At 35.9% G+C, this 13,130-nt stretch overlaps 1 protein-coding gene across 8 annotated transcripts in view; it reads left to right on the top strand.

Annotated features, from left to right (window-relative positions):
- The window catches only part of LOC110462215 (leucine-rich repeat and calponin homology domain-containing protein 3-like), a 93,157-nt gene that overhangs the window by 49,811 nt on the left and 30,216 nt on the right, over window positions 1-13,130 (top strand). For 7 of the 8 annotated variants that reach the window (XR_002464255.1, XR_002464254.1, XM_021516076.1 and 4 more), the window contains 2 exons: window positions 7,684-7,865; window positions 8,922-9,098. Coding sequence is in view for 6 of the 8 variants with exons in the window: in XM_021516076.1 (XP_021371751.1) it covers window positions 7,684-7,865; window positions 8,922-9,098 (359 nt within the window). In the remaining 2 variants the exon portion in view is untranslated. Of the gene's footprint in view, window positions 1-7,683; window positions 7,866-8,921; window positions 9,099-11,856; window positions 11,899-13,130 lie in introns of all 8 variants that reach the window. The other variant, XM_021516072.1, reaches the window with a different exon arrangement.

Here is a 13,130-nt window from a genome sequence, read left to right as displayed (position 1 = left end):
GCTCAAAGGAGTCAGTGTGCTAAAATTTCTTCATTTTCCTTGTTAAGAATCAGAGGTGCTAGTTTCAAATCCTTTTTAGTCTGAAATCTGTATGCTAGATATTGAGTAAGGTGGTTTTATTGTTTTTTTGTCACTTTGAATAATATTTCTGTTCATGTTAAAAACAAAATCAACTCTCTGTATAAATATATCAGGTGACCGTTAAGGCCCATGGGCCTCTTGTTTATTCATTTCTTGCGTAAGTCATCATTGTTATGAATAAGAACATATTAAGTTATGATTGTATTTGATATATCAAGTGAGATATTATTATTCAGTCATAATTGAATTTAAATTATCAAGTGTGATATTGAAAATTTAGTTATCAAAAAAAATGACATTTGTCAGATCTGTTTGTATAGAAAGAAAACGATTACAGAGATGATACAGTGGAACCCAATTATTATGAAATTGGTTATTATGATATATATCAGTTATTATGATATATATCAGTTATTATGATATTTTTCTCTGGCAAATAGGATATCATAATAAGCAGGTTCCACTGTAGTATGAACCACTCTATGAAGACTACAGATTTATTAATTATTAATTATTAAAATTATTTCATGTGACCTTCATATAGAAAAATAATCTTAACATCTTATAGCAACCTGATACCAGATAATGTGTCATCAAACCCCTGTAATTCCTTCATCAAAACAAATTGGTTGTTATGTGACACAGATACAGCAATTGTAGGCATACAGTGTTTGTGTGTGTGACCAACAACGGCTGACAGACTCGTTACAATTTAAAGAGCAACTCTCTAAGTTGACAGAACAATATGGTAGTGATCTTCAAAGAATTTTTTTTCAGGACCAGAAAAGCGCACTTGACAGTACACGTGTATTTCTGTGATGAGACTGCACAGTACCGCACCGGTTAATGGGGGTAAAATGACAAGTCAGCTCATTCATTGCATGTGATAAGTAAAAATCTCCAAAAACATTTCCTGACAATGGTTTAAGGCTGAAAGGCATTACTGTTGCGTTCTCTCTAAAATATATCTGTTTGGATGGCAGTGTGACATTATAGAAAGACAGCTGGGGTTGGGATTGGCAGTTTTAGAGAACAACGGACATGAATCAATTATTCATTCACGTCTCAACTGTTGCCAGGAAGTTCATCCTCTTGAGATTTTGTTCAGGCTTGTACAATTGTTTGTAGTAGACCACACTTAAAATATTTACTGAAAATTTATTTCCTGTATTTTCTTTACCAGAATATGTTCTAAAACACTCAAACTTCTGCCAATTTCTTTCTTTTCATATTTTAATATTGAAAATTGCTGATTATTAGAACAGAGATAAAAAGTACATTGTAAAATATTATTATTTTACTACAAAAATGAGATATTTTTATCTGATTGAAACATTCCCAATCTGGGAAAATATTGCTATGTTCTCCCAATCCTAAACATACAGGTTGCTATGTTGAAAATAAGGACAAAAATTGCTGCATTCATTACACATTGTACCACAACATTCTACTGAGCACATACAAATATATCATTGTTAAATTTTATCTGTTGATCCATGTTCTGACCCTTTATCTTTCTTTTAAGTTCACTTTCCCACCTTTCCTTGAGAGGTCACTGTTGCATGACTTCCTTGTGTTTGTACACGTTCATGTTGTGTACTAACTGCTCTGCCACGCCCACTAATACTGGCTCTGCCACGCCCACTAACACTGGCTCCTCCCACGTGACTGGGTGGCTCTCCCCCAGTAACAACTTCTTCTTTCTCTATACCCACTTTAATACAGTGTGCCATTGTTTCTTGAGTTTTGTACTCTCCCCCCCCCCCTCCCCCCTCCCCAAGAATGGCATGGTTTGAGACCTTTTTTATTTTAGATATCATTTCAATTTGTTTTTATGATTTTTGCAACATATTTTATGTTTACCGATACTGAACTTTCCAATGAATTGAGCAAATAAATTATTTACAAAACATTTTTTCTCACTGTTCAATTGTAAAGGTAAATAATCTGTAGTGATTGAAATATTTCCGTAAAACGTTTCATATTTACAATGCTAAGGAATGACATTTCCTTCAGCTTCAGTGTTTCGAGTTGTCTCTGTATCATAAGTACTGCTTAAATTAGACAGAAATAAGTTGGTCGTGATTGTCTGAATGATCCTCATACTTTATGAAATTAATAAATCCCTCTAGAAAGAGATAGGTTCATAAAGCTTCAGTCTAACTCCCTGTCCTATAACTTGGGCACCCCTTATTCCTGCTCTCTTCTCTATTTCCAAAGGTATTTAGTTACCATTTTATTGTTTTTAGATCATTTTGTCTGAAGGACCAGTGATCTTATTCCATTACACAGTGTACGTCGTCCGATATCCGTTTGTTAAACTAACATCAACCATTCGTTTAGATACTACTAGTCAAGCTATCATCAACCATTCGTTATAGATACTACTAGTCAAGCTAACATCAACCCTTCGTTTAGATACTACTAGTCAAGCTATCATCAACCATTCGTTTAGATACTACTAGTCAAGAACAGCAGAATGAATTTTGTGGTCTGGAGCAATGTTGGGGAAAGGGGACTCAACATTACACAAAGCTAGGGTGTGGCCATTCTGGAGGCAATGGTGTTAATCCAAATTCATGCTACCAGAACTTGCACTAGGTTCTGGTCTCAACCACAGGGTGGGGTCTAGTAGAGAAATGAGGTCATAACTTTGAATTGATTTAGGCTACCAGGATTGACCCGAGAGTCCAGCCCTACCCCTAAGATCTTATCCCTGGATAAAAATATGGAAACAGTCGAGATCTCCACCCTGTAACCATGTATATAGTTGTTAGGAAAATAAGGAGATGAATTGATTGATGTTACAAGGATATGGCCAGGGGTCTGACTCCAACAGTGAGGACTAATATTACTGGAGACATCAGATAGAAACAGTTAAGATAATCATCCTTTAACCATATATGGAATTGCTGAACATGATAAGACCAATAGGATTGGCCCTAAGGTTAACCTTACCCCTTGATACTTACTCCCTGTATCATAGAGTAATCTCCACCCTATAATGATACAATATATACAATTGCTAGACATGAAGAGACAGGGTCCCAGGATTGGTCAGAAGTCAAACCTCATCCCAAGGTCATAACATGAAAAAGTTGAAACACCCATATATAAGCAGATATGTACAATTGTTATTAGGAATTTTGCCTTTTAATGTGGCCAGTTCCCTCAGGACTGAAATTGCTTCCTGGGACGTAACATGGAAATAGTTGTGATCCCAAATCTATAACCATTTTATGCCTTTAGGGGTTCAGTCTTATTTACAGCTTACATTCCCTGTACCTTTTTGTTAAACATGTATGGTAATCAATAGGTTATAAATTGAAAACACACTTCCAGGTGAGCTATTAACACTAACACTAACACACCTCTAGGCCAAGCACACCTAGCAACACACCTCTAGGCCAAACACACCTACCAATACACATCTAGACCACACACCTACCAATACACATCTAGGCCACAGACCTAATGCCACACACAAGTCCAGCACATCTAGCAACACGCATATAAGTCTAGCACATCCAAAACCACACATATAAGTCATATTTCTATCAATACTTTTATGTTTTGCTTCCATTTATTTTGTGGCCAAAATATGGTTCTTTTCCTCCCTTCTCCCCAATTTGATTTAAAATCATTTTTAGAGAAAATACTGGTTTATAGTTTGAGTGTGGTTGTCAGTGTATTTGTCTTTCACCTTTTAGTTTCTGGTTTTTGGTTCTACATTCTTTAGTATTTTCTGTGGTAATGACTAATAGAATCTTTCACCCCCTTGGGGGTGAGATAGGGGGGTCTCAACTGGAGGGGGAAGATTCTTAACTTAAGAATCATTCCCCGAGGGTTGAGATTCCTCTATCTTCTCCACAAAGGGGTGAATGAATTTTTTTCCCTTACCCTGTTCTCCCAATTTGTAATATATACACAATGTAATGATAACATTACATGCTAAATTCAGGGTTGACGTGACACGTTGATGGATTGTTGACGTGACGTCATTGTATTGTTGAAGTGATGTCATACCATTGTTATGAATAGGGGAATCCCCCCCGTCTCAACCCTAGGGTTAGACAAGGAAATCTCACACCGGTAAAAGTGCACATACACCTGTCCAGGGTAAGAGAAAGTATTGTCTGTAGTAATGACAAAACTCTAGCTAAGTTCTATGGTTTTGTCTGGTAATGACAGTATTGTCTGTGGTAATGACAGTTTTGTCTGTGGAATGACAAAACTCTAGCTAAGTTCTATGGTTTTGTCTGTGGTAAAGATAACTCTAGCTAAGTTCTCTGGTTTTGTCTGTGGTAATAACAGTATTGTCTGTGTGAATTACAGTATTCTCTGTGGTACTGACAAAACTCTAGCTATGTTCTATGGTTTTGTCTGTAGAAATGACAGTTTTGTCTGTAGTAATGACAAAACACTAGCTAAGTTCTATGGCTTTGTCTGTGGAAATGACAGTATTGTCGGTGGTAATGACAGTATTCTCGGTGGTAATGACAGTATTGTTTGTGGTAATGACAAAACTCTAGCTAAGTTCTATGGATTTGTCTGTGGTAATGACAGTATTGTCTGTGGTAATGACAGTATTCTCTGTGGTAATGACAAAACTCTAGCTAAGTTCTATGGTTTTGTCTGTGGAAATGACAGTTTTGTCTGTGGTAATGACAAAACTCTAGCTAAGTTCTATGGATTTGTCTGTGGAACTGACAGTATTGTCTGTGGTAATGACAGTATTGTCTGTGGTAATGACAGTATTGTCTGTGGTAATGACAGTATTGTCTGTAGTAATGACAGTATTGTCTGTGGTAATGACAGTATTGTCTGTGGTAATGACAGTATTGTCTCTAGTAATGACAAAACTCTAGCTAAGTTCTATGGTTTTGTCTGTGGAACTGACAGTTTTGTCTGTGGTAATGACGAAACTCCAGCTAAGTTCTATGGTTTTGTCTGTGGTTATGACAAAACTCTAGCTAAGTTCTATGGTTTTGTCTGTGGTAATGACAGTATTGTCTGTGGTAATGACAAAACTCTAGCTAAGTTCTATGGTTTTGTCTGTGATAATGACAAAACTCTAGCTAAGTTCTATGGTTTTGTCTGTGATAATGACAAAACTCTAGCTAAGTTCTATGGTTTTGTCTGTGGTAATGACAGTATTGTCTGTGGTAATGACAGTATTGTCTGTAGTAATGACAAAACTCTAGCTAAGTTCTATGGTTTTGTCTGTGGAACTGACAGTTTTGTCTGTGGTAATGACAAAACTCCAGCTAAGTTCTATGGTTTTGTCTGTGGTAATGACAACTCTAGCTAAGTTCTATGGTTTTGTCTGTGGAAATGACAGTATTGTCTGTGGTAATGACAGTATTGTCTGTGGTAATGACAAAACTCTAGCTAAGTTCTATGGTTTTGTCTGTGGAAATGACAGTTTTGTCTGTGGTAATGACAAAACTCTAGCTAAGTTCTATGGTTTTGTCTGTGGTAATGACAGTTTTGTCTGTGGTTACGACAAAACTCTAGCGAAGTTCTATGGATTTGTCTGTGGTAATGACAGTATTGTCTGTGGTAGTGACAACAAACTAGCTAAGTTCTATCACAATTTTGATGTGTGCATATTTACGCCTAATTAATGAAGGTACTCAATTCTGGTTATTTGGTTTCCATGCTGCAATTGCACTTGAAATATTTCAGCATGCACAGCAAATTGTCAAACTCAACACCAAGCATATTTACTCCAAATATCAACACAAAGGACTACTGCTGAATATGTGTCCTGAAAATGAGGGAATATATTTTAGATAAATTTGTTTTTTTGAAGCACCTGTGGTACGCAGTGCAGGCCGCTTACTATTCTTGTCTAAAAATATAAGGGCAACTGGAATTCTGTGTTGCAAAATGCCTAAGGGGATGATATTTGGCCAGTAGCATGCTGCGATAAAAGGCTACTATGTTTGTTTAAATGAATGACCTTCACTTATATTCAAGGTCACAGGGGTCAATGGTCTAAAAAAAACACTTCAAAAAAATTCTTCTGAATTACCAAAAGATGCAGGATGATGATATTTGGTCAGTAGCAAACTGGAATGAAAGGCTACCAAGTTTGTTCAAATAAATGTCCTTCACCCATATTCAAGGTGATGGGTGAAATATGTTAAAAAACTTTAATTAACTTCTTCTGAATAAGCAAAAAAACCAGGATGATGATATTTGGTCAGTAGCATGCTGAGAAAAAGGGCTACCAAGTTGGTTCAAATAAATGACCTTCACCCATATTCAAGGTGACAGGAGTCAAATATGTTAAAAACTTCAAACAAGTTCTTCTGAATTACCAAAAGGTGCAGAATGATATGTAGCCCACAACATGCTGGGATAAAGGGCTACCAAGTTTGTTCAAATGTATGACCTTGACCTTTTTTAAGGTCACAGGGATCAAATACGTTCATTATCTTCAAACGGCTTCTGAATAACCATAATACCTAGAATGTTGATATTTGGCCAGTAGAATGCTTGGATGAAGGGCTATCAAACTTGTTCATTTCAATGACCTTGCCCCACTTTCAAGGTCACATTTTGTCAAATATGTATAAACCTTTAAATGACCTTATCTCAATAAACAAAAGGTCTGGGTGCTAATAGCCTAATAGCTCCTTTGCCTATAGCTTTATTTTATATCACTTATAAGGTTACAAGTGTGAGATTAATACCAGGTGAAGGTGAGGTGCAGGCCCATTGGACCTCTTGTTGGAATGATCTTGACCAACTTTCAAGGTCACATTTGGTCAAATATGTATAAACCTATAAGTGACCTAATTTCAATAAACAAAAGGATAGGGTGGTGATATTTTGCAAGTTGCATCCTGAAATGAAGGGCTATAAAAATGTGTTCAACATAATGACCTCATTCGACTTTCAAGGTCACAGATGAAATGTTTTAAAATCTTTTAACAGGTTCTTTTGAATTTCAGTTAATCATATATACTGATATTTTGCCTGTAGATTTATCTTAGATCACTTTTAAGGTAACAAGTGTGAGATTTATACCAGGTGAGCAATGCAGGCCCATTGGGCCTCTTGTTTCTTTGCTATCGCCTGTTTCCATAGTGTCTGACTGACACAACCTACAATTGCTATCTACCAAGGTTTGGGCCACGTTTTGACTGACTGCAGGTCTTATTTCACACAAGTCCAGATATGCTCCTTTTGAGCTTTTGGATTTTTCTGACCTATGCATGCATTTAACATCTTTCACCTAGAAGGTTATAACTTGAACTGTATTGGTAAATTTTGGTGTAATTTCATTAAATCACATGCGTAAAAAATGAGAATGTATCAAAAGTTTGTCATTCTTCAATTTAGGCATGAATAGAACTTATTGTATTTAAACCTTTTCAGACCAAAAGCATGGTTATCACATTTGATAGTAAATTTTCTTGTTCTTAATCATAATTTGAGAAAATGAAATTTTAAACATTTCGCACAAAATTTCCTTTTCCTTTTTAAAATCCTTTTGTTGATGTTTTTATACACCTTGACATATATTCTTCACTAACATGGACTCGTTTCTAAAGGTCAGTTGTACAAGATTAGAGGTATTATGTTTTCCAGGAGCTTCAGCGTCAGAAATCTGATTATGAACGAAGGAAGAAGATGGCGGAGCAGCTGAGGATGCAGCAGGAACAGGAGGATGAAAAGGAGCAGCGTAGACGTGCCGCAATCAGGCTGCAGGAGGAGCAGAGAGCACTGCTGGACCGGCAGCGCGGCGAGATGCGCGCTCAGGAAGATGCAAGGTATAAGCACTGCTGGGCTAGCAGACAGAAAAATATATAAAAAAGATCACCACAAGACAGGTAGTATACAGTATGATTACCCCAGGACAAGCAGTTTAAAGTATGATTACCCCTGGACAAGCAGTATAAAGTATGATTACCCCTGGACAAGCAGTATAAAGTATGATTACCCCTGGACAAGCAGTATAAAGTATGATTACCCCTGGACAAGCAGTATAAAGTATGATTACCCCTGGACAAGCAGTATAAAGTATGATTACCCCTGGACAAGCAGTATAAAGTATGATTACCCCTGGACAAGCAGTATAAAGTATGATTACCCCTGGACAAGCAGTATAAAGTATGATTACCCCTGGACAAGCAGTATAAAGTATGATTACCCCTGGACAAGCAGTATAAAGTATGATTACCCCTGGACAAGCAGTATAAAGTATGATTACCCCTGGACAAGCAGTATAAAGTATGATTACCCCTGGACAAGCAGTATAAAGTATGATTACCCCTGGACAGGCAGTATAAAGTATGATTACCCCTGGACAGGCAGTATAAAGTATGATTACCACAGGTCAGGCAGTATAAAGTATGATTACCCCAGGACAAGCAGTATAAATGCAGTACTTTTCTCTTGACAATTTTCATATATTCTATTTAGTTGATTGTTTGAATAACAACTATTATATCTAATATAACAATAAGGGGCTTTTATCCTGGTGATAAGGACCTTACAAACTTAAATGACCTGAAGTTTGTTTCAGCTTATATCACTTTCTTAGGTCCATGTAACCAAATATGCACCTGATCAAAAGTCAACAACTGACAAATAGCACTGCTGGACAGGCAGTATAGATCAAATCCATAACGTGACTTTGTATGTCATGTACACATTTCCTGTGACTAAAAAAATCTGAAATAAAAAGGTCATTGCTGAACAGGAAGTGCAAATTCTGACTGATTCTGGGCAGAAGGAATAAAGGGAATTGTTGATAGACAAAGTTGTGTTAATCCAATAAGAGATTAATGAGGGGACATGATGGTACTGTGGGCTTCCTGTTACAGGCTGGAAGCACAGAGACAGGAGGAGGTGCGGAAGAGAGAGGAGGCTCGACTACAGGAGGAAGCACAGAGACAGGAGGAAGCAAGGTTAAGGGAAGATCAAAGACAGAAGGACGAAGCACGGAAGATGGAAGAACAGAAACAGCATGAGGATTCACAAAAGTACAAAGTGGAAAACAAGTATGTTCTCTCTTACACCTGTCTATCTTATCGCCGTCCTTCACATGTAAAGTATTTACTTGTATGGAATAATAAATAGTTCCTCAAATTAAAGGTTAACGATACAGGCATAATCTTGTTGGGTGTAGCTATTTTCTTCACTGTTGGAAATTGAAGTAATGTTATCTTAGTGAAAGAAACTCCTTCCATGTTTCATAGCAATGCAATGTTACAAATTTTAGAACTCATTTGAACATGTTCTTATTCCTATTTTTAATCAGAATTGTTTTTATGAGAGGCATTCTTTAGTCTGGTAAAGTATTTCTTTCTAGTACAGTATATGAACACGTATTAATTAACACTTAGTTTTGTAATAAGTGTAGTCTCGAGCTAATGTTTCGTTCCATTAGAAGGTAAGTGATTGGCTGAGAGAAACGGTCTATTTTGTAGATGTTTATCAATGTTAACAAACAGATATTGGGTTAGATAACATACACTTTGAGATCCAGAAATAAAAGGGAGATAACTGGTGAGATGAGCAGTAATACAGGTTGTGTGTGTCCAGCATCGTGTTGTGACAAGGACTTAATTAGATATCATTACCACCTGCTTTCTATGACCGCATGGCACAGTTTTCTCCCCATGATACTGTTATTTTGATAATGAATTCTCAATCTGATTGAAGTCAGTTAAAAGATGTACTGGGTTTTGTAGAATTGTGAGCCTGCTTGTGTTTAGGAAATTTATCAGAATTTTTTTTCTTGTTAAGTTGTTTGCAAATTTTGATCTAAACTACAATTTTATGGCGGGGGGTGGGAAATGAGAAATGATAATTGTTTTCCCTAACTCTTATTAGCATCCATCACCATTTTAATTTTCATTCATATAGGAATTACTGTAGAAGAATTCAAACATTTTTGCTCAATGTTGATAAAATATGAAAAAAAGTGAATCAAGCAATCAGCCTTTCAAGAATGTCCATAACTAAAATTAAATAATATGTCTACACTAGATCTGTACACAACATTTTGAAATTTTAGCGGGTATAATCAGAAAATAGGCAAATATATATGAAGAAGCATACTTATACTCAGTGTGATATCTGTGGTGCTCAATCTGCAAAGATTTCATTGTGAAAAAACATTCTGAGATTTCTCTGACTTTAAAGCTGACTTCTGTCAGGTTGAGAATGTGTAAGAATGCCTTGATACCACCATTGATTTCTTTGCTGTGTTTTCCACTGATTTGATGAATTTTGTTCACTTTAAAACTGTCATTTATATCATATGCATCACTTTTTCTAAAACTAACCCTGTAAATTGCTCAATATTCTAGAACTGATTTGGAAATATTCAATATATACAATTATTGCCAATGTGATTTTTGAAATTCAATTTTCTTAATTTTCAAGTTTGGTTTTGAAAATCTGTCCCTAATCCCTTATACAGTTATAAACTGTCTGTAAATGTTGTTGTGTTTGCTCTTTGTTTATACCTACATTGAGTTCACTGTGTTTCTGTTACTGTGATCAGTATAAATTTCTGTCTATATTTTGTTTATATATCAGACCCCAGACATGTTACTGTGATCAGTATGAATTTCTGTCTATATTTTGTTTATATATCAGACCCCAGACATGTTACTGTGATCAGTATGAATTTCTGTCTATATTTTGTTTATATATCAGACCCCAGACATGTTACTGTGATCAGTATGAATTTCTGTCTATATTTTGTTTATATATCAGACCCCAGACATGTTACTGTGATCAGTATGAATTTCTGTCTATATTTTGTTTATATATCAGACCCCAGACATGTTACTGTGATCAGTATGAATTTCTGTCTATATTTTGTTTATATATCAGACCCCAGACATGTTACTGTGATCAGTATGAATTTCTGTCTATATTTTGTTTATATATCAGACCCCAGACATGTTACTGTGATCAGTATGAATTTCTGTCTATATTTTGTTTATATATCAGACCCCAGACATGTTACTGTGATCAGTATGAATTTCTGTCTATATTTTGTTTATATATCAGACCCCAGACATGTTACTGTGATCAGTATGAATTTCTGTCTATATTTTGTTTATATATCAGACCCCAGACATGTTACTGTGATCAGTATGAATTTCTGTCTATATTTTGTTTATATATCAGACCCCAGACATGTTACTGTGATCAGTATGAATTTCTGTCTATATTTTGTTTATATATCAGACCCCAGACATGTTACTGTGATCAGTATGAATTTCTGTCTATATTTTGTTTATATATCAGACCCCAGACATGTTACTGTGATCAGTATGAATTTCTGTCTATATTTTGTTTATATATCAGACCCCAGACATGTTACTGTGATCAGTATGAATTTCTGTCTATATTTTGTTTATATATCAGACCCCAGACATGTTACTGTGATCAGTATGAATTTCTGTCTATATTTTGTTTATATATCAGACCCCAGACATGTTACTGTGATCAGTATGAATTTCTGTCTATATTTTGTTTATATATCAGACCCCAGACATGTTACTGTGATCAGTATGAATTTCTGTCTATATTTTGTTTATATATCAGACCCCAGACATGTTACTGTGATCAGTATGAATTTCTGTCTATATTTTGTTTATATATCAGACCCCAGACATGTTACTGTGATCAGTATAAATTTCTGTCTATATTTTGTTTATATATCAGACCCCAGACATGTTACTGTGTTCTCTGTTTACACAAAACACATACAGAGATTCTATTTTTTTTCCACGAAAGGAAAATGAAGCCACGCAGAAGCACTATCGATAGCGCATTAAGGTACCTTGTACTAAAATTGGATGGTTTGTTTGATTCCCTTGATGTCTGCTTGCCTTGTTTACTTTCGTTATCCCTGTTTACCTCCCTTTGCATGCTCACCTTGTCACTAACAACTTAACTAACCCATTTAATCTGACTTGGAAACAAGTTGTAAACTTAAGTGGACAATCCAACACCTGGTTTTAGTTGTCGGGGCTTTCAAATGACCTTTACAGTTAATGTCACTGTCAGTCTTGACTGAGTGAACAGCTCACTGTCAGTGCTCAATGAATACAGGCAGCTCACTGTCAGTGTTCAATGAATACAGGCAGCTCACTATCAATCTTGACAGAAAGTTGACAACTCACTGTCAGTCTTGACTAACTGTGGGCAGCTCACTGTCAGTCTTGAGGAAACGTGGGCAGCTCACTGTCAGTCTTGAGGAAACGTGGGCAGCTCACTGTCAGTCTTGACTAAATGTGGGCAGCTCACTGACAGTCTTGACTAAATGTGGGCAGCTCACTGACAGTCTTGACTGAAGACTCGCAATGTTATAGAAGTTGGGTAATTAGATTAAAAAATACATATTTTTTCAAGCTGACAGTTGCTGTGTAACAGTAGGTAAATAGAGTTTGTACGAGTGTGTTTGTGTGCTCATCATTTAACACTCCAGAATGGAAAAAATATAGATTGACCCTTAATCAAACATCCAAGATAATCCAAGATAATCCAAATCATGGGGCATTTTTATATGTAAAATGTTACCGAAAAAATGTGTTTTGGGTTAGAATAGTAAAATTTAAACAAATTTAGCATGCATGTACAACTTACTTTGGATAAAGATAGTTGTAGATCATTACACACTTTCCGTAAACTCAGGCTTTTTACACATGTAACCAGACATTTGACTATGGCATATAGTTTGGTGTCTTTGATCCAGCTGATAGAAGAATAACAAAACATTCCAGACACGTTCATTACAAAACAATTTCCTCATGAGATGCATAATTATGACTTGGTACAGATATAGGGTAAAAAGGGTGGAAATTACCACTGGTATACAAAAAAGTCAGGTTTTGGAAGTTTGAATTGAATTGTCTCCCTTTGATTATTTTTCAGGTGGACACTCATGAATTATTTCAGACAGGCTCCTCATTAGAAAAAGGAACAATCATACATTATAATATTTTTATTTTCCCTTTCACCTGTACATATCAAATCATTTCCTGCAAAAACAAATTGTGCATAATGGG

The sequence above is a fragment of the Mizuhopecten yessoensis genome, unplaced genomic scaffold (assembly GCF_002113885.1).
Source record: "Mizuhopecten yessoensis strain PY_sf001 unplaced genomic scaffold, ASM211388v2 scaffold10763, whole genome shotgun sequence".
NCBI lineage: Eukaryota > Metazoa > Mollusca > Bivalvia > Pectinida > Pectinidae > Mizuhopecten > Mizuhopecten yessoensis.
The sequence above is the reverse complement of the archived record's forward strand: the minus strand, read 5'-3'. Positions and strand labels throughout refer to the sequence as shown.